Source organism: Anopheles maculipalpis, chromosome 3RL (assembly GCF_943734695.1).
Source record: "Anopheles maculipalpis chromosome 3RL, idAnoMacuDA_375_x, whole genome shotgun sequence".
Taxonomy (NCBI): domain Eukaryota; kingdom Metazoa; phylum Arthropoda; class Insecta; order Diptera; family Culicidae; genus Anopheles; species Anopheles maculipalpis.
In genome coordinates, this window is record NC_064872.1 from 27818588 (window position 1) to 27840727 (window position 22140).

General features: G+C 45.5%; 2 protein-coding genes across 6 annotated transcripts; both read right to left on the reverse strand.

Moving 5' to 3' along the window:
- Positions 1–988: 988 nt before the first annotated feature.
- LOC126563812 (multidrug resistance-associated protein 1-like) lies at positions 989–6262 on the reverse strand. 3 transcript variants are annotated; one of them, XM_050220562.1, is made up of 7 exons: positions 5806–6258; positions 5053–5714; positions 3460–4956; positions 3317–3396; positions 1843–3253; positions 1397–1778; positions 989–1327 (listed from the first exon to the last, which is right to left on the reverse strand). In XM_050220562.1, the coding sequence occupies exons 1-7, from the start codon at positions 6139–6141 to the stop codon at positions 1133–1135; spliced, it is 4563 nt and encodes a 1520-aa protein (XP_050076519.1). In that variant the 5' UTR covers positions 6142–6258; the 3' UTR covers positions 989–1132. The 3 variants fall into 3 exon arrangements, with proteins under 3 accessions (XP_050076519.1, XP_050076520.1, XP_050076518.1); XM_050220563.1 differs by having other exon boundaries at positions 1843–3214; positions 5806–6257; XM_050220561.1 differs by having other exon boundaries at positions 989–1778; positions 1843–3214; positions 5806–6262.
- Positions 6263–7454: 1192 nt separating this feature from the next.
- Positions 7455–19047, reverse strand: LOC126563822 (multidrug resistance-associated protein 1-like). 3 transcript variants are annotated; one of them, XM_050220582.1, is made up of 6 exons: positions 18936–19047; positions 18067–18366; positions 15849–17992; positions 14321–15778; positions 7783–8164; positions 7455–7719 (listed from the first exon to the last, which is right to left on the reverse strand). In XM_050220582.1, the coding sequence occupies exons 1-6, from the start codon at positions 18969–18971 to the stop codon at positions 7525–7527; spliced, it is 4515 nt and encodes a 1504-aa protein (XP_050076539.1). In that variant the 5' UTR covers positions 18972–19047; the 3' UTR covers positions 7455–7524. The 3 variants fall into 3 exon arrangements, with proteins under 3 accessions (XP_050076539.1, XP_050076540.1, XP_050076538.1); XM_050220583.1 differs by lacking the exon at positions 7783–8164 and adding an exon at positions 13862–14243; XM_050220581.1 differs by lacking the exons at positions 7455–7719; positions 7783–8164 and adding exons at positions 13456–13788; positions 13862–14243.
- Between the last annotated feature and the right edge of the window lie 3093 nt (positions 19048–22140).

Below are 22140 nucleotides of genomic sequence, written 5' to 3' on the forward strand. Positions count from 1 at the left end.
GTTAGCAAATGCTACTTTCTCGTATGGCACTGTAATCCTAAGCCATGTGAAATATTTCACTTGAATAACGTTCTCGGAATCATAATGCTGCGTTTTTTTTATTAAATCACTGTTTTTATTAAATCACCAGCTCATTGAAAGTGAGTATGTAAATTAACAATAATTCATAATAACATAAATGAAAATAATTTATGTGTAAATATATTGAAATGAAATCGGTTCGTAGCGCCATCTAGTGCAACACACATTTGAATGCAATATTGTATGCTACGAATGAAGCGTATTAACCGTTCTTCAAATTTAAACGTTTTTGTTACGTGATGAGATAGGAAATTGGGTTATCAGGCTCAATACAATTATTTGATTGGCTATAATGGCATTTGATTGTATCAACAAACGTTATCACGTGATTTTGTTACGAAATGTATTTACATTAATTATAAATCATTCAATCAGTCTAACCTATCTTTCTGAATCATAGAATTTTTATGTCAATTCTATTTCATCTGATACTACTAACGAAAAGGTCTAAGGATTTTATATGACCCATTTTATAAATTCATAAAACTTGACCTTTTTCGTAAAATCACGTTCTCTTTGTGTTCAGTCTCTCTGAAAACTTATTTTGAAACTGTGTTTCAGCAGTGGGTTGTGATTCATTTATTGTCAAGTATACTGATTGCAAACCATTTGCAACGGTTTTTGTACCAATTTTGTACACCACAACGATACAAACACACGATACCTGAGGTAACGTTTCCTTGATTTAACAAAATTTTAAGAAGCAACAAAAAAGAAAACCGGCACAAACCGTTATCGGCTTTGCGTAGGTTGTTGTAATCTTGCCAACAAGTCGTAAATGCCCAAACAAATGGGTTGTCGTATAATTTCGTATCGTGCTCGATAATGGTTGTCTGCCATGTGCTAATCTAAGTGCTGAGCACATAAAGATAAACAATTTCAGCAAAGGTGTAGGTTTTTTGGAAACTTTATTTGGTTTCGATGGCACTGCTCGTGCTTAAGTTAATGACGTAGAAGTACGTAAAAACACGCTAAACTATTAACACTTACATACAAAATGGATCTTCTTATGCTAGTTGAACACACACTGCACCGAAGTATGGGTCGATTATTAGCTTACTATACCAGCGTTCTTTGCCATACTGAAGAATATCGAGTCTCTGTTCGCTAGCAAGTTTTGAGGTGAGTCACACTCGGCTACCAAACCCTTGTCGAGTACCAGCACACGGTCCGAGTCGAGGATCGTGTTCAGTCGATGAGCGATGGTGAGGATCGTACACTCGGCGAACTCCGTACGGATTGTTTTCTGTGATGGTAAAGAATAAGAAATTTTATTACAACTTTCTGAGTAGATCCTAGCTAAGACTATGCTTACCTGAATCAAGTCATCCGTCTCCAGATCTACGGCCGCCGTAGCCTCATCCAAGATCAACACCTTCGTTTTTCGAAGGATGGCTCGAGCTAAGCAGACGAGTTGTCTCTGTCCAACCGAAAGATTCTCACCGTTCTCAGCGATCTCGTGTTCCAGGCCCGCAGTAAGACCCTTCACGAATGCCTTCAGATGGGATAGCTCGAGTGCCTTCCACACCTGATCATCGCTGAAGTTATTGAAGGGATCCACGTTCATCCGAAGAGTACCGGAGAATAGGACTGGATCCTGAGGAATGATGGTCAACCGACTACGGAGCTGATGCAGTCCCATTTTGGAGATGTCAAGTCCGTCGATGATGATTTGTCCACCGGCCGCTTCGACAATTCTGAAAGAAGCACAAGAAAACAATATTTTAATATGTTCCTGAAAACTTAAAACCTATACCATACCTGAAGAGACCAAGTGTTAAGCTGGACTTTCCTGCTCCAGTTCGTCCAACGATACCAATCTTTTCTCCTCCCCGAACTCCAAGCGAGATACCTCGAATGACCAAGTCCAAACCCTCGCGATAACGGATCTGGTAGTCCTTGAACTCGACCTTTCCTTCTGCAGGCCATGCTTTGTCCACTGTACCCTTCTGCCACTCAGCTTCCCGTGGTAGTACAGTGTACTCCTCCAAACGTTCAATAGCGACAATGTTCGTCTCCACTTCAGCCGTCATACGCACGAGGAAACTCAACACATTGGAAATCTGTAACGCATAACTGATCGAGAGTCCAACCGTTGCCTGACCAATGGTGTCACGAGCCAGGATAGCGAACAGGGCCGCAAACAAAATCACCAAACTTCCGATGATTTCCAACCGAACACCCAACCAACGGTTGGCTAGAATAGTGGGATAAGTCACAAGTTGATTGTAGTCCACTCGATACTCTGACTCCTTGATGAACCGTTCCTGCTGAGCATAGGCTCGGATCGTTGACTGTCCACCGATACTCTCTCCGAAGTGTGAGTAGATTGGACTTCTTGTGACGGACTCCAATCGCTTCAACTGTCGCGACGTTTCGATATAGAACCGCTGTACGAAGTAGTAGATCACCATCAGCGGTGGTACTATCGCAAGGAAGATCGGAGTAGAGATACCGATCACGATGAACACACCGATGACACTGAACAACATCAACAACCAGGCGCGGATTGTCGCCGGTAGAATGTTGTCCACTACGTCCACATCTTTTGAAAATCGATTAATGATACGTCCAAGTGGCGTCGTATCGAAGAAGGACATCGGCATATGCATGGAGCTCTCCAGCAGCTTGTTGTGTGATTCTTCGGCTGCCTTCAAACATCCAAGTGCCAGCAAGACCGATCCAATGAACAGAGCGATCGATTGAACTCCTCCCAGAGCGCCATATACACCGAGATACATATCACGCACCGATGTGTCAGTGATGGCTTCTGGATCTTCGGACCAATCGGTAAGCCACATGCTCGAGTAAATACCGCTACCTTGATTGATTGCGCTAAACACCACCGACCAGAACCCGAACTGAAACCCGATGGCGGTGACGTATTTCTTGTAAACAGCCCACGTTACAGCGCCGGTAGCAGATTCTTCCTTTTCGATCAGTGTCGCCTTGTCCAGATTCTGTATAATGGGATCCTCCTTTTTGGCGCTTGCCTTGGACTCTTGGCGGCTGATGCGCTTCTTACGCTGACTACCGTTACTGCCGGCGGATCGACCAGATGTCACTGACAGCGAGCGTTCCACAATACGTTTGGCCGTTTCATCCTTGAGTGATTCTTGGATTAGTTTAATTTCTGGTGAGGAAATAGTAAGGTTAAACGTTTGTATGAGTTCTGTAGAGGAAGAAGTCAGATTAAACTACATTCTTTTACGTGCATCTACCGTCATCAACCTACCGTCCTCATCGGCTTCGTCCAGCTCTTGGATGTGTTGCGTGAGGAACTCGGCGAATGCACCCTTCTGATCAAGTAGTTGCCTAAATTGAACGAAAATCGTTACGATATTATTGTTCAAAAGCCTAAACACTATTCAAACTTACTGGTATGATCCGCTCTCCGAGATCTCTCCATCCTTAACGACAAAAATGTTCTCCACAAACGGCAAGTAGGAAATACCGTGTGTAACCAGGAGACGCGATTTACCCACTAGCATTCCCGATGGTCCAATCACCTTCTCAAATATGTGTTTTCCTACGTGAGCATCCACAGCGCTCAGAGGATCATCGAACAGGTAGATCTCAGAGTCGGCATACACTGCACGCGCCAATGCAACACGCTGTTTCTGTCCTCCCGAAAGGTTGATACCCTTCTCACCAATCTCGGTCGTATCTCCACCAGGAAGCATCTCCAGATCAGGCTTTAAGGCACAACATTCGATCACGTTGTCGTATTTCTTCTGATCAAATGCTTTACCGAAGAGAATGTTATCACGTAGCGTCGCATTCTGAATCCAGGCTTGTTGTGGGACATACGCGATTGATCCGTCCGTATTTACCACTCCACTTATCTTCTCCATCTCACCCAGCAGGGCTGAGATCAGTGAACTTTTACCAGTTCCAACCGTACCAACAATCGCCGATAGTTGTCCCTTACGAAGCGAGAGATTGATGTTCTTCAGCGTAGGTGTTTCGTCTCCCCACGAAAACGTTCCATCCTTGATCGTGAGTGCTTCATCGCTCTTGTGGTTGGTCACATTGCTGGGATCCAGCTCAGCACTGTTCAGGAACTTATCGATACGCTTCACCGATACCCAAGCTTGCATGGAAAACGTCACCATCATGGGAAGCATACCGAGCGGGAAACGAAGAATATTGAATAGGGCTAGCGACACGAACGCAGTCTGTGGATCCAAAATGTTTTCCTCATCCATAAGCACGTATACAGCGAATGACACGAGCGTAACCAGGAATGGCGCAATAGTGAACGTAAAGTAGATACCAGCTCCATAATAGGCCATGCGTTTCAGAATTCCGATTTCCTCCTTACGCACGGTTAAAATGGAATCTTGGAAGCTGGGTTCCCAAGCGTACAGCTTCAACACCTTAATGCCACCGAGGATTTCGTTCATTTTCTTCACACGATCATCCTTGATCTTCATCTGAGCAACCTGAGCATCACGCATCTTCGTTGCAATCACACCAGACACAGGGGTGATCAGGATCATTACACCCAGTCCGGCAAATACAGCCGCACCCAGAATATCGTACAGGAGGTACACACATAGTGCGATGATCAACACTCCCGACCATAGGATGTGCATGTACGACGTAAGTTCGAAGAATCGTTGCGCATCCACTGCCATCAGATTGACGATCTCACCGACGGTGGTGTCTTTCTTGGCTGCGCTCGAAATTCGCAATGCCTTCCGGTATATCGCACTCACCAGCCCGGTACGGATGCGGAATCCGCTCAGGAAGGTGTTGTAGTAGTACTGGCCGTTAAGTAGAGCCAGCAGCAGCGACGCAGCAAACAATGCGAACGTTAACAACAAACCCTTCCACACAGGACCATCCAGTGCAATAACCGCCATCATTTCTCTGCAAAGCGAGAAGTATCGAAAAAGAAATAAATAAACACAATCGATTAGATTGACGTCACGTTATCAAAGACGAGGGTGACGAAGCGTGACATACTGCATGAGATAAGGCGAGGCGAACTGGAGTCCGGATATCGCCAGTTGTAGCATTCCCGCGAACCAAAATGGTGCACCGTATGCCCGTACCATCGCGTACAGGGATGATCCGTTCGTTTCGGAGTGTGGTTTGTACTCGATGTTCGTTTTTCCGGCCTTTTTGTCGGCGGCGATCTGTTTTTTGCGCCCACTAACGACGCTCATGTCCCAGTACTTGTCAAAGGGAGGAACCAGCTCGCTTGACGTGTCCTGAGGGTTGATGTCATACATCTCTTCCATGGTGAGTGGTTTACGGAATCCTTTCCAGGCGAACGAATCAAAGTACAGGAACAGGAGTTTGGAGAAGAAACTTGAGCTGAGCTCCGGGTTCGGTTTCTTCGACTCTGGATAGTGACTAATCTTGGGAGCTTTGTCAGGGAACAGCTCCAGCACAAGCATCAAGCAGATGAAGGAGTACTGGATGATGTAACTGACGTATTGATACTCCCAAAAGTCTACCGTGTCACCGGAGCCTATCGCGTTCGGTCGCTTATCGTTCTCCTGCACCTCCGTGCGAAGCTGAATAATGCCGAAGAACATTCGCAAGAACCAAAACATGAACATCGTACCCGACGTGCGTACTCCATACTCTCGCATGAAAAACAGCAACACAAGCAAATCGATCTAAGGGAAACGAACGAACAAACACATTATATTACTTTCACTCAAATTACGTCACATCACACTATCCACTACCACTTCAGCGATCACTCACATAAGCCAGCGCATTAAACACGGCCGTCAGGATCTGCACATCGTACAAACCCTGCTCATCCTGATAGCCCAGCACCATGCCGAGATCGATCCAGGACATGCACATAAGCAGGAATATCACTAGCATCTTCGAGAGGTTGTACCAGTTCCATGGTATGTCTCGGTACCGACTTTCGGTAATCTTCAAGATGTCGTAGATGGAGAACACGAACAGAAACAAACACGGCACCCACTGGAGGATGACGCGCTGGAAACAGAACGTCAGGTTGGGATTGTCTATGTCCCATACGAACTCCTCGTCCCAGAACGGACCACCACAGAAGTCCTCGAAGGTCATCGTGGACCTTTTGCTTATGGCAAACACGTCACTTCAGCGCACTATTGTCGACCGTACAAGAGCACTGTTACGTCGAGACTGAAACCCTCCACCCGGTAATCGGTACCGTTTTATACACCCATTCGGATTGGCAACGGGTACCCCTTATCGTTCACTTTTATTGTCCCGATACTGGTCGTCGTATACGTCGTCGCCGCCGTGCGTACAATTGCATGCGATAGCACAACAGCGTTATACCGCTTCAGTGGCGAGTCATCGGGCGATGAACAGTATTGATTGGCGAATAGATGTTACCTTGCAATAATTCATCTTCCCTACAAGGGAATCCGATAAGCGTGGGGGCACACTTTCGCTGTGTCACGATGAGATACTCGAGCGTCTATCACGAGATGAACGCGCGCCGATGATGCTGATGATGATGGTGTTGATAATTGTTTCGGGACAATCGGGAGTTCCACCGATCCAGCTCGCCGAAGAAGCTAGCCACGCACTGTTATCGGAAATACCTCTCAACAGGTTACTTGCGCACCACTACAACCGATCACGATGTGCTGTATAAAACCATCGCAAGTGTACTTGTACGATAACTGGCACTCTCGCTGATACGAGCCATCGTGCAACTATAATTGGATATTTGTAAACCAGAAGTTACAACAATGTTCTACGCTCGGTCGGGGGCAACCTGCCCAAGAGTACGTCGAAAACGTGACTCCACCGCGGTTGCTTATCACATGACCCACCAGCAAATAGAAGGGCTCGACTTATCTGCCGATCGGTCTGTAATCGTTAAATGACCACATTGTCATATCGGACAAAGAACAAATAGTGTTTATTGAACTATCTAGCTCGATACTTCAATAATGAGTTGCAAATTTTTGGTAAATGGCATGTGATAACATCATTAAAATAAAATCCTTGACGCCATTTGAAAACAATGACAATCGGCTCATTGATTGCGTCATTTCTTGTTATCCATATTAAGCTCTCTGAATAATCGTTACTTATCTGAGAACATGGGGGGTCGACACGGGTTACTGTAACTTGAAGCTGTTTGTAACAGTCATTGTCCCGGCAATTTTAAGCAACGCGCAAGGGTTTGAGTCTTCTGTGTCACACAAAATAAAAACCTGTCAACGGTGACAAGTGATCAGTCAAACCATGATTGCTAAGGTACTAAAATTAGACTACTCATATTCACACGCTGTTAAATCAAGCGGTTATTACCTGCTCAAAACGAGGAACCCACAGGAATTAAACTGATAACAAACAAAAATTACGGACAACAGTAACACGATAGGGTTATTACATTTAAATCATTTTATTGTCAAAACTAGTGTGTCTACGTAGCCTCTATAATACCATTTAGTAATGCAGTTAAGTATATCAGGTAACGATGCCAGCATTTTTCGCCATACCAAAGAATATGGAGTCTCTGTTCGCTAGCAGGTTCTGGGGTGAGTCACACTCGGCTACCAAACCCTTGTCGAGCACCAGTACACGGTCCGAGTCGAGGATTGTGTTCAGTCGATGAGCGATGGTGAGGATCGTGCAGTCGGCGAACTCCGTACGGATTGTTTTCTGTGTAGATGTGAAAGAAGAATTGGGTTATGTTCAAGAGATTAAGTCCAAGTCTATGCTTACCTGAATCAAGTCATCCGTCTCCAGATCTACGGCCGCCGTAGCCTCATCCAAGATCAACACCTTCGTCTTTCGTAGCACAGCACGCGCCAAACAGATCAGCTGTCTTTGACCTACCGAGAGGTTCTCGCCGTTCTCGGCTATCGGATGTTCTAGTCCAGCAGCCAATCCCTTCACAAATGTCTTCAGATGGGATAGCTCGAGTGCTTTCCACACCTGATCGTCACTGTAACTTTTGAAGGGATCCACGTTTGCCCGAAGCGTACCTGAGAACAGGACTGGATCCTGAGGAATGATAGTCAACCGACCACGCAACTGGTGTAGTCCCATTTGAGAGATATCGTGTCCGTCGATGATGATTTGTCCACCGGCCGCTTCGACAATTCTGGAAAAATGAAACAGATGCAATGTTAATGCTTATTCTTTGACAATAACCTGGAGGACTTCCTGTCCCCTACGTACCTGAAGAGACCAAGTGTTAAGCTGGACTTTCCTGCTCCAGTTCGTCCAACGATACCAATCTTTTCTCCTCCTCGTACATTGAGCGAGATACCTCGAATGACCAAGTCCAAACCCTCGCGGTAACGGATCTGGTAGTCCTTGAACTCGACCTTTCCTTCTGCAGGCCATGTCTTGTCCACTGTACCCTTCTGCCACTCAGCTTCCCGCGGTAACACAGTGTACTCCTCCAATCTTTCCACAGCTACGATGTTCGTCTCAACTTCAGCCGTCATACGCACGAGAAAACTTAGATTGTGAGATATTTGCAGTGCGTAACTGATGGAAACTCCCACCATTGCCTGGCCAATGGTGTCCCGAGCCAGAATAGCGAATAGGGCTGCAAACAAGACTACGAAGCTCCCAATGAGCTCCAATCGTACACTAAGCCAACGATTAGCAACAATCGTTGGATACGATACGAGTTGATTGTAATCCACCCTTCGTTCTGATTCCTGTGTGAAACGGTCCTGCTGTCCATAAGCTCGGATTGTTGACTGTCCACCGATACTCTCTCCAAAGTGTGAGTAGATCGGACTGCGTGTGACTGATTCCAATCGCTTCAGCTGACGAGAAGTGTCAATGTAGAACCGTTGCACAAAGTAGTATATCACCATCAGTGGTGGTACGATCGCAAGGAAGATCGGAGTAGAGATACCGATCACGATGAACACACCGATCACATTGAACAGGAACAGCAGCCAAGCTCTGAACGTCACCGGAAGCACGTTGTCCACCACATCGACGTCCTTCGAGAAGCGATTGATTATTCGCCCCAAGGGCGTCGTGTCGAAGAACGACATCGGCATTCGTAGAGAACTCTCCAGCAGCTTGTTGTGAGACTCTTTAGCTGCCTTCAGACAGCCCAGTGAGATAAGTAGTGCGGCGACGAACAGAGCAATCGATTGCGCTCCTCCCATAGCACCGTACACACCGAGATACATATCACGCACCGAGGTATCTGTTGCCGCTTTGGGATCCTCAGACCAATCGGTGAGCCACAAGTTCGAAAAGATCCCGCTACCTTGATTGATCGCTGTGAACAGAACGGATCCAAAGCCAAACTGGAAGCCGATCGATTTGATGTACTTTTTGTACACCAACCAGGTAACAGCTCCCGTTGCTGATTCTTCAACACCGATCAAATTGGCTTTCTTTGCAGTGAAAATGGTAGATTTGTCATGAAGACTTTGCTTCGATACTTGACGACTAACTGGTTTTTTATGTACACTTCCATTGCTCCCACCCGATCGGTTGGACCGAACTGAAAGGGCACGTTGAATAACATGCGCAGCAGCATCATCCTTCAGCGTTTCCTGTATCAATGATATTTCTGCAGAAACAAATGAATTCTACAGTGTAACAGATTATATTAGTGGTACACACTGACACTCTTACCTTCGTCTTCATCATCTAGTTCCTGTATATGTTGGTTAAGGAACTCAGCAAATGCACCCTTCTGATCAATAAGTTGTCTGTAAAGAAATGATTATTTTAGATGAATACTTGAAAGCAATCTACTACTGCTTAACTTACTGGTATGATCCGCTCTCCGAGATCTCTCCATCCTTTAAGACTAGTATGTCCTCCACAAACGGAAGGAACGAGATGCCATGTGTGACTAGCAGGCGTGACTTGCCCACAAGCATTCCCGATGGTCCAATCACCTGCTCAAATATGTGTTTTCCTACGTGAGCATCCACAGCGCTCAGTGGATCATCGAACAGGTAGATCTCAGAGTCGGCATACACTGCACGCGCTAATGCAACACGCTGCTTCTGTCCTCCCGAAAGGTTGATACCCTTCTCACCAATCTCGGTCGTATCTCCACCCGGAAGCATCTCCAGATCAGGCTTTAAGGCACAACATTCGATCACTTTATCGTACTTTGCCTGGTCGAACGGACTTCCGAAGAGAATGTTATCACGTAGCGTCGCATTCTGAATCCAGGCTTGTTGTGGGACATACGCGATTGAACCATCTGTATTCACATCACCACTTATCTTCTCCATCTCACCTAGCAGGGCTGATATCAGTGAACTCTTACCAGTTCCAACCGTACCAACAATCGCCGATAGCTGTCCCTTACGAAGCGAGAGATTGATGTTCTTCAGCGTAGGTGTCTCGTCTCCCCACGAAAACGTTCCATCCTTGATCGTGAGTGCTTCATCGCTTTTGTTGTGTGTCACGTTATTTGGGTCCAGCTCAGCACTGTTCAGGAACTTATCAATACGCTTGATGGATACCCAAGCTTGCATGGCAAATGTCACCACCATTGGAAACATTCCCAGAGGAAACCGCATAATGTTGAACAGGGCCAACGACACGAATGCTGTCTGAGGATCAAGTACGTTCTTTTCGTCCATTAACACATACACGGCAAATGACACAAGAGTGGTTAGGAATGGTGCAATCGTAAAGGTGAAAAATATTCCTGCTCCATAATAGGCCATTCGCTTCAGGATGCCAACTTCTTCATCGCGAACTGACAAAATGGAATCCTGGAAACTTGGTTCCCACGCGTACAGCTTCAGCACCTTAATACCGCCAAGAATTTCGTTCATCTTCTTCACTCGCTCATCCTTCAGCTTCATCTGAGCTACTTGGTGGGTTTTGAGCTTTGCTGCCACTACCCCCGATACAGGGGTGATCAGTATCATCACACCCAGTCCGGCAAATACAGCAACTCCAAGAATATCGTATAACAAAAACAAGCACAACCCAATTATCAATAGGGCCGACCATAAGATATGCAAGTAGGAAGTCAATTCGAAGAACTTCTGCGCATCAACAGCCATCAAATTGACGATCTCCCCGACGGTGGTGTCTTTCTTGGCTGCGCTCGAAATTCGCAATGCCTTCCGATAGATGGCACTTATCAGACCAGTCCGGATGCGAAAACCGCTCAAAAAGCAATAATAAAGATACTGCCCATTGAACAGCCCCAGTAGCAAGGATGCGAAAAATAATCCAAAAGTCAACAGTAACCCCTTCCACAGCGGTTCATCCAATGCGATAACTGCCATCAACGCTCTATAAAAATCGAAACACGATCGATAAGATAACGGACACAGACAGTTGGATCCGATGAACGGGTTGTTCTGTACTTACTGCATAAGATAAGGTGAGGCGAACTGGAGCCCCGATATGGCCAGCTGTAACATTCCTGCGAACCAAAACGGACCACCATAGGCACGAAGCATTGTGTACAGGACGGATCCGTTTGAGGGTGAGTGTGGTTTGTACTCGATGTCTGGTTTACCCGCCATGCGATCAGTAGCCATCTGCTGTTTACGACCTTTCTCGACACTTCGCTTCCAGTACTTGTCGAACGGTGGGACTAACTCGCGTGCTGAATCCTGTGGGTTTATATCGTACATATCTTCCACTGTAAGAGGATTTCGGAATCCTTTCCAGGCGAACGCGTCGAAGTGGAGAAACAGCAGTTTGGAGAAGAAACTTGAGCTGAGCTCCGGATTAGGGTTTTCAGTTTTCGGATAGTGACTAATCTTGGGAGCTTTGTCAGGGAACAGCTCCAGCACAAGCATCAAGCAGATGAAGGAGTACTGGATGATGTAACTGACGTATTGATACTCCCAAAAGTCTACCGTGTCACCGGAGCCTATCGCGTTCGGTCGCTTATCGTTCTCCTGCACCTCCGTACGAAGCTGAATAATGCCGAAGAACATTCGCAAGAACCAAAACATGAACATCGTACCCGACGTGCGTACTCCATACTTTCGCATGAAAAACAGCAACACAAGCAAATCGATCTAAGGGAAACGAACGAACAAACACATTATATTACTTTCACTCAAATTACGTCACATCACACTATCCACTACCACTTCAGCGATCACTCACATAAGCCAGCGCATTAAACACGGCCGTCAGGATCTGCACATCGTACAAACCCTGCTCATCCTGATAGCCCAGCACCATGCCGAGATCGATCCAGGACATGCACATAAGCAGGAATATCACTAGCATCTTCGAGAGGTTGTACCAGTTCCATGGTATGTCTCGGTACCGACTTTCGGTAATCTTCAAGATGTCGTAGATGGAGAACACGAACAAAAACAAACACGGCACCCACTGGAGGATGACGCGCTGGAAACAGAACGTCAGGTTGGGATTGTCTATGTCCCATACGAACTCCTCGTCCCAGAACGGACCACCACAGAAGTCCTCGAAGGTCATCGTGGACCTAATTGCACGACTCACTTACCACTGCACAACTAAAAGATTGTTGCCTATTCGCAGTCGCATTTTATACTCCGGACGTACTTCAAAACACTCTCTCTCTCCACGACACAGAGTGGCACAACAAACAAACTGATTGTGATTGTGAGTACAAAATCTTGCTCCTAGTATATTTTTTCCTTCATTCTCCACAATCGTTTGCATGACCAAAGCTCTGCCGGCGTGCGTTTGATAAGACTCAAGACCTGCCCCAGTTCAGCTGCGATTCGACAATCGGTTTGGGTGAGTTAGCTGGGCATTCGAAGACGCCGCTGAACTTGCCTACCTCCATTCTTCGTACATGGTTGGCGTGCGCCAGGGTTGTGTACATATTTACACGGGGTCGTGTTTTTGTTGTGATAAGATTATCGAATGCATCTTACAAAAACACGGGATCTCGCACGGCTGTGCACGAGATTCCTCGTAAAGGGTTAATTTGTCAAGAACGAGTACAGCAACTTCTTTGCCGCATTACATCACACAATCACATGGAGCCTATTCCATCATCTTGACTCGACTTTTCTTAACCTGCACCCTTTCCAACAGATGTTTCATTCATATACTGCCATGAGTAAGCCATTTTTTAGCTCAAGTGTCAACTTGCTCACTCCGATCTTGTACAGATTTTGTTCACACGGGCCATTAAACGCTATCTTATCAGTTGCTCGTTGCTAAAAAAAAAAACAGCAACACGTGTTATCTTAAGGTCACTTCAATGGCTGTCATGCTCTGTATACATTTTATCGTCATCCAGTCGTTAACTATTCAATTATTGCTACTAGGTAGTTTTACAGTTTTGTTTTATTTAATCAATATCGTAATAGTTTTGCTTGAAATAAATATTGCCATCCCATTCTCTATACTGACATTAGCCTTTGGCATTGGCTTTCGCTGCCTTTTCTACCTTCAGTCCGACAATCGCGGATGGACTGAACCGATCGCTTCCCTGTTCTGTCATTTGACGAAGCTGTAGTATCTTTCGACATTCTCTGACCAGATTTATGCAAGTCTTTTTCGAGACGAGTCGATATCGATTCGAGATTCACCAGGCATCGATGTGGGTTGGCAGTGATTCTAGCTTACAATACCAGCGTTCTTTGCCATGCCAAAGAATATGGAGTCTCTGTTCGCTAGCAGGTTCTGGGGTGAGTCACACTCGGCTACCAAACCCTTGTCGAGCACCAGTACACGGTCCGAGTCGAGGATCGTGTTCAGTCGATGAGCGATGGTGAGAATCGTGCAGTCGGCGAACTCCGTACGGATTGTTTTCTGTGTAGATGAGAAACAAAATCGTGTCAGAATTGGGTTATGTTCAAGAGATTAGGTCCAAGTCTATGCTTACCTGAATCAAGTCATCCGTCTCCAGATCTACGGCCGCCGTAGCCTCATCCAAGATCAACACCTTCGTCTTTCGTAGCACAGCACGCGCCAAACAGATCAGCTGTCTTTGACCTACCGAGAGGTTCTCGCCGTTCTCAGCGATCTCATGGTCCAGTCCAGCTGCCAATCCCTTCACAAATGTCTTCAGATGGGATAGTTCGAGTGCTTTCCACACCTGATCGTCACTGTAACTTTTGAAGGGATCCACGTTTGCCCGAAGCGTACCTGAGAACAGGACTGGATCCTGAGGAATGATAGTCAACCGACCACGCAACTGGTGTAGTCCCATTTGAGAGATATCGTGTCCGTCGATGATGATTTGTCCACCGGCCGCTTCGACAATTCTGGAAAAATAAAACAGATGCAATGTTAATGTTTATTCTTTGACAATAACCTGGAGGACTTCCTGTCCCCTACGTACCTGAAGAGACCAAGTGTTAAGCTGGACTTTCCTGCTCCAGTTCGTCCAACGATACCAATCTTTTCTCCTCCTCGTACATTGAGCGAGATACCTCGAATGACCAAGTCCAAACCCTCGCGGTAACGGATCTGGTAGTCCTTGAACTCGACCTTTCCTTCTGCAGGCCATGTCTTGTCCACTGTACCCTTCTGCCACTCAGCTTCCCGCGGTAGCACTGTGTACTCCTCCAAGCGTTCAATAGCGACAATGTTCGTCTCAACTTCAGCCGTCATACGCACGAGGAAACTGAGTGTGGCTGATATCTGCAGGGCATAACTGATCGAAAGTCCTACCGTTGCCTGACCGATGTCATCGCGGGCAACCATAGCGAACAATGCGGCAAAGAAAACGACCAGTGCTCCGACCAGCTCAAGTCGTACCGCAAGCCATCGGTTAGCAATGATACTCGGGTAAGACGTTAGCTGATTGTAGTCCACGCGCTGTTCTGATTCGTTCATGAATCGATCCTGCTGTCCGTACGCACGGATTGTGCTCTGACCGGTGATACTTTCTCCAAAGTGTGAGTAGATCGGACTGCGTGTAACGGATTCGAGACGTTTCAGCTGTCGCGAGGTAGCAATGTAGAACTTCTGAATCAGATAGTATATCACAAGGAATGCCGGTACGACCGCCAAGAAAACGGGCGTTGAGATACCGATCACGACAAACACACCGACCACGTTGAAGAACATGAGCAACCAAGCACGAATGGATTGTGGCAAGATGTTGTCAACCACGTCCACATCCTTCGAGAAGCGATTCATGATACGGCCCAGGGGTGTCGTGTCGAAGAAAGACATTGGCATTCGCATTGAGCTTTCGAGCAGATTATTGTGAAGTTCGCGAGCCGCACGCACACAACCCAGGGCGAGTGTAATGGAGGCGATCAGAAGAGCAATGGATTGTGCTCCTCCCAAGCCACCGTATACGCCGAGATACATATCTCGAACCGAGTTATCCGTTGCCGCTTCCGGGTCCTCAGACCAATCGGTTAGCCAAATGTTAGCGTAGATAGAGGCGCCCTGATTGATCACGCTGAAGAATATAGACCAGAATCCAAGCCATAGTCCAATTCCTTTGAAGTATTTCACGTACACCATGTAACCGACGGCTCCCGTCGCTGATTCTTCCTTCTCGATCAAGGTGGCGGCAGACAATTGCTGTGCGACTGGTTCAACTCCCTTTGGTTTGTTGCTGTTGCGCGATTCAGCTCGGCTAACACGCTTCTTACGAACACTGCCATTGCTGCTACCCGATCGTTGGGATCGTGTCGACATAGCGCGCTGCACGATCTTCTTAGCCTCGCCGTCTTTAAGTGCTTCCTGAATCAATTTCAGCTCGTCTTCATCCTCATCGTCCATCTCTTGAATGTGTTGCGTGAGGAACTCGGCGAATGCACCTTTCTGGTCCAGCAGTTCTCTAAAGGGAGGGGAGAAATATTTACCAATTAAGAAACTCTACAAATTATTGTAAATATTTCCATACTTACTGATATGATCCGCTCTCCGAGATCTCTCCATCCTTCATAACGAAAATTTCTTCCACAAACGGAAGGAACGAGATGCCGTGAGTGACTAGCAGGCGTGACTTGCCCACAAGCATTCCCGATGGTCCAATCACCTGCTCAAATATGTGTTTTCCTACGTGAGCATCCACAGCGCTCAGTGGATCATCGAACAGGTAGATCTCAGAGTCGGCATACACTGCACGCGCCAATGCAACACGCTGTTTCTGTCCTCCCGAAAGGTTGATACCCTTCTCACCAATCTCGGTCGTATCTCCACCCGGAAGCATCTCCAGATCAGGCTTTAAGGCACAACATTCGATCACTTTATCGTACTTTGCCTGGTCGAACGGTCTTCCGAAGAGAATGTTATCACGTAGCGTCGCATTCTGAATCCAGGCTTGTTGTGGGACATACGCGATCGAACCGTCCGTATTGACCGATCCCTTCATCTTTTCCATCTCACCCAGCAGAGCGGAAATCAACGAACTTTTACCAGTACCAACACCTCCAACGACAGCCGACAGCTTGCCTCTACGAAGTGCCAAGTTTATGTTCTTCAGCGTTGGTGCATCGTCTCCCCAAGAAAATGTTCCATCTTTCAACTCTAACGCATTTTCACTCTTGTTGTGCGTTACGTTGTTCGGATCAAGCTCTTCACTGTTCATAAACTTGTCGATACGCTTGATCGATACCCAGGCTTGCATAGCGAACGTGATCATCATCGGGAACATGGCCAACGGAAAGCGAAGAATGTTGAACAAGGCCAACGCCACAAACGCCGTCTGCGGATCTAGGATGTTTTCTTCGTCGACCATAACGAACACTGCGAACGAGGCGAGCGTTACCAGGAATGGAGCCATCGTCCAGACGAAGTAAGTTCCCGCTCCGTAGTATGCGGCATGCTTCAACACGTCCAGCTCTTGGTTGCGCACTGTCACAACTGTGTCCTGGAAGCTTGGTTCCCACGCGTACAACTTCAACACCTTGATACCGCCGAGGATTTCGTTCATCTTTTTCACACGTTCGTCCTTAATTTCCATCTGCTCCACCTGCAGATCACGCATACGGGTAGCAATGAAGCCGGTGATCGGGATCATAATCACCATCACGCCCAAACCAGCAAACACAGCCGGTCCAAGCAGCTCGTACAGTAGATAAATGCAAAGTGCAATAATCAGTGGAGCTGACCACAGGACGTGCAGATAGGACGTCAACTCAAAGAATCGCTGAGCGTCGACGGCCATCAGGTTCACAATTTCTCCCACGGTGGTGTCTTTCTTTGCGAAGCTAGAAATACGTAACGCCTTCCTGTAGATGGCACTGATCAACCCCGTTCGAATACGGAACCCAACGAGGAACGTTCGGTGAAAGTACTGGCCGTTGAATAGAGCAATCAGCAGCGAAGTAAGGAACAGTCCCAGCGTAATAATCATACCCTTCCAGAATGGACCATCCAACGCAATAACAGCCATAATTTCCTGCATCAGGTAGGGTGATGCGAACTGTAGACCGGAAATGGCAAACTGCAACATACCCGCAAACCAGAACGGGCCACCGTAAGCTTTCACCATCGCTGGCAACACCGATCCATTCGTAGCTGCATTCGGTTTGTACACAAGGTTCGTTTTGCCCGCCTTCTTATCGGCTGCCATCTGCTTGCGACGACCCTTCTCCACACTCTCGAACCAGTACTTATCGAAGGGAGGTACCAGTGCGCGGGATGTATCCTCAGGATTCAGATCGTACATGTCGTCGTCGGTGAGCGGTTTGCGGAATCCACGCCATGCGTAAGAATCGAAGTACAAATAGAACAGTCGAGAGAAGAAGCTGGTGCTCAGCTCCGGGTTGGGATTCTTTAGCTTGGCCCATTCGCTGTACCGTGGTTCTTTGTCGGGGAAAAGCTCCAACAGTAGTACACAGCACGTGAAGGTGTATTGGATCGTGTAGCTGACGAACTGGAACTCGGCAAAATCTCCCGTACCGGATCCGCGAACATCGTGCAGCATAGCTTCCGTACGCATTTGAATGATCCCGAAGAATGCCTTCAGGAACCAGAAGATAAACATCGTGCCGGTACTACGAATACCGTACTTACGGTAGAAGAAGTACAGTGCCATTGCCATGATCTGTAGCAGACAAATAGCGAGATCAATAAGAGATGTTGCCATTACACTACAACGAACGATGAAGTTATACTTACGTATGCAAGAGCATTGAATATCGCCACCAGTATCTGCACATCAAACACTTCCGGCTCGTCCAGGTTCTGTACGACCACGCCAAGATCTACCCATGACATCACCATCAGGGCGAAGGTGAAGATCATCTTCGTGATGTTGAACCAATTCCACGGTATGTCTCGATACCGGCTGGTCACGATACGAAGCACCTCGTAGATGGAGAAGACGAACAGAAAGAAGCATGGTGTCCATTGTAGTATGATACGCTGGAAGCAGAATGTCAAATCGGGATCCTCCTCTCGCCACGTAAGTTCATCGTCCTGGAGGGGAAGGAAGGCGAGAAAAAATAGATCATCATACGGTCCTATTACCAAATTTAAAATTTCTCACACCGCGTATCTTATCGACCAATTAATTGCCCATTGTTTGCTCTAGATTGACCGTGGGAAGCGAGGATCCAATATTTTTTTCTTCCCAAAACAAATTATCCTCTTTCTTCTAGTCTGGATACACGGAAGCTTTCAGGTTGTTTGCATGTCAGCGCAAGCAAACAAGCGATATATTTTTGAAGCCTCATCATGCACTAATCCTGTCCAGCAGACACGTATTATCGATAACGACACAACGTAGAACATGTGTTATGATTCACTGCGCAAGTAATGCGATAAATTTTGGAGGGTCTTCTACCGTTCAAGATAAATTCTTATCATTACCAAATTTAGTATACCACAGCAAAGTGATGCAGTGTGGATCGGTAAGATGTGCAACAGCCTGTTCGAAGAATGAATAGTCAAACATTGCGTAATCTCACAAAATCATAAGGCTTCACTAAAAACGCAATAGCTATCACTAGAACACAGATAGAATTTAACAACAGATCGACACTTACCCAAAAGGGACCGCCACAAAACTCTTCGAATGTCATTGGACCGACACTGGCTGCAAGATCATTAACAATACCATTCAATGCACTTGACTAAACTATTCACTCCTGTGTCGATCGGTTTACTAATGCCAGATTCTTCAAATTCCAACCACTCACTGTGTAGCTCACTTAACTTCACCTTGTTCCAGTATTGCACTCGCGGCGGCGGCCTCTATTTAGCACTTAACTTTAGTTCCTCACCGTTGCAAGAATTCTAGCCAACTGAATCAACCTGATCACGCAGCACGGGTTAAAATATAATTGACACCGGTCTTGTATCGGGACGATAAGGTATCGACGACTAGTTGCGGGATCGATGTGTGCGGATTTTGATGCTCTTGCATGTGTGTTGGAGTGGTGGATTTCCAACGTATGTGTTCCTAAGGGGTTGCCGTACACTCCTTAACATAGTTTTTGCGACGGTAGAACATTATTAGGTCCCTAACATTGTGGTTAGGTCGCTATACTCGTAGAAAAACTTAAATTTTAGAAAATTTTGCCGATGTATTTTTATGCTTTTGTACACTTTTTTATTGGATCACTACCAATACCGAGAAATTGCTGGAAAAAATGCTGAGCATTGAATGAGTTGATCCATCTGATAAGCGCGCTATGCGATTTACGACAAACGCGTCCGATAAGAACTTTGATGTGCGGGACCCTCTCTAATCACTAGCATAGGAGTTATTTTTTGTTTTTTTTTTTAACCAGAAGTAGGGCTGCAAGTCATGCACCAATCATCGCCATACTAGGGTCGCCCGCGACAGCGTCGTACGATAACACGCCAAACGGTAACGCTTCGAAAGCATGACCAAATACAGCACATTGGTTTTGTGTACATGCGTACATGACAGCAGTTGGTTTGGTAAAATTCTTGCGATACCCCGATACGTCCACGGTTCTATTTGAGTATAGTTCAATTAACCGCGGCGGGGTCATTTGCTAGGTGATGATTGAGAACGTAAATTGGAGCACTGTCTGAGATTTCGAGACTATTGTAGGTGATGTTTTTGTACGTTGCATGCAGTAGCAAGTGATCTTTTTGGATCAAATCAACTTGCTTGATATTTTACTATAGATTATGGAATAATTAGTTCCTATTGTTTTGACAGAGAAACTTCTTCTTCTTCTTTATTTGGGGGCTTAACGACCTACTAGGTCACGCCAGCCATCGAATGGCTTACGAGACTTGCTGATCACGTAGTTAGATAGTCAGTCTTGAGGATCAAATCACGATCAATAGCTCATATTAATTCACGATGTGCTAGAAAAATCCCATGATCCATACCTCTCCGAATGTCCTACAGCAAACATACACCGCTGTGAATTGTTCTATCGCAATCTGCCACCCATACCATGGGTAGCCTATCTACTTCCCTATTCGAACCATATCAAGGAGCATCACGATTATTTTCTCGCATTCGGCAACCCTTCCTAGGACAATCGATAACACCCGTTGAGATCATAATGCACTAGAAACATCCTATTAACAATGACTTGTGCAAACGAGGCAAACTGGCTGACTTGCAAAATTTTGTGCAATTCCATTAAATCGACACTTGCCGACATCCGATTCCTTCATAAAAGCAGCACAATATCGTTTTCAAACCCCATGGTCACGGGCGAGATAAGATAAGTTTGAGCACGGTTTCGCGCTTGCGCATTTATTGATCAACGTGAGTAGCGTGTTTTGTTTGCGCCCACCAACACCGACTCCCACATGCGCGATACGTGCGTAAGGTTGGAATCTCCTTCCTTCGGTTACGTCACAGCTTGTTTGGGACCGATGTGAACTGCCAATACGGTTCTAGCATTGTGCTGCCAACAATCAGGCACCCGTGAAGTGTGCAAGAAATGGGCAAACGTTTGGCTGCGAAACGCTTCAATGATCGTTTAATTCAAAAGTGAAACGCTTAGTACGAATCTACTTTTACTGTGAGACTCTTGGTATGCTTTTTTTTAAATTTAATTAATTATTCTGTTCTGTTTGTCTATTGATTATCAATTTGTTTATTTTAACAATCCAAACCTGTATTGCTATTAATAGATATATTTGGTTAAATGATAAAAATGAAGCGACAGTCAGTCAAGATCCAATAGAGAGTTTGACAACTCTGCCACTATTTTCCTTTGTGCCTCGAGCTACTGTGATTAATCCAAGGATTTTTGCCAGAGACCATAAGATTCCTTTAGGATTAAAAAAAAAAAGAATTTAATTTAAACTCTAACATACAATCACAATTAAATGGTACTCGGCAAAATGTATAGTACGACTAAATATTTGACAGGAACCTATTAATGCTTTATATATAAAGCGTGACATTTGAAGCTCCGTATTACTCGTCGAATTTGGAAATCGTTTTCTCGTAATGTTCTTTTATTTTCTGGGTCTTTTACAAAATTGCAAGACGTCCAATTACAGGAGAATAATGAATTTTCAATTTTCAATAAAAAAAACTGGAATTCGTCATCATGTAGAAGTCCTACAAATCATCACTTTTAATAAACAAAAATTAGCATCAGAACGTTGATTAAATAAAATTCACGATAAAGATTTTTTTCTATTTAGCTTATCTTGCTAGGTCATGCAGGCCATCTAATAGCTTACGACACTTTTTAATACTATGTAGATGGATAGCCAACGCTCAGTTCACGAGAACGGTCCGGATGAGTTATTTTGCCTTAAACACCGAATCGTCCTGGTTGGTTATCAACTGCTGTAAATGGGCCGAAGTATTATACGAATACACGGGAGTAATTTAAATAGTAAACACAACTTTTATTTATTTATTTTATTTATAATTAATTCCAGTGACGGTCCAGTGCCGTATTGTCAACACCGCTTGTGTTGAATAAATTTAATAATCATATTGATAAGGCATTTCTTCTTTATTCTTTGCCTAAAACACAACTTTTATTGTTTCTAAACGATTAAGTAAATTGTGTACAATTTTATTTAAATTGTATTAAATTGATACGCATTAAAAACATTGTCATAAACGTTTTAATTTTATTTTCTCATTTCTGCTTCAAGTACATCGTTTCTTCATATAAAATACTTTTGTAAATAATATAGAAATATGAATAGATACACGAATGTGAACCGATGAATCCGTAAGGCTAAATCCATGGAAAAATAATGAGTGTGGGCTGCTGGGATTAAAATATC

Excerpts from the sequence above, each read along its gene's own strand:
- LOC126563822 (XM_050220582.1), bottom strand. The coding sequence starts at position 18,971 with ATGACATTCGAAGAGTTTTGTGGCGGTCCCTTTTGG. Across the intron at positions 17,993-18,066 it reads TATTCAATGCTCTTGCATAC|ATCATGGCAATGGCACTGTA; the intron begins GTAAGTATAACT and ends TGTCTGCTACAG. Across the intron at positions 15,779-15,848 it reads TCGGAGAGCGGATCATATCA|AGAACTGCTGGACCAGAAAG; the intron begins GTAAGTATGGAA and ends CCCTCCCTTTAG.
- LOC126563812 (XM_050220561.1), bottom strand. The coding sequence starts at position 6,141 with ATGACCTTCGAGGACTTCTGTGGTGGTCCGTTCTGGGACGAGGAGTTC. Across the intron at positions 5,715-5,805 it reads TGTTTAATGCGCTGGCTTAT|ATCGATTTGCTTGTGTTGCT; the intron begins GTGAGTGATCGC and ends CGTTTCCCTTAG. Across the intron at positions 3,215-3,316 it reads GGACGAAGCCGATGAGGACG|AAATTAAACTAATCCAAGAA; the intron begins GTAGGTTGATGA and ends TTTCCTCACCAG.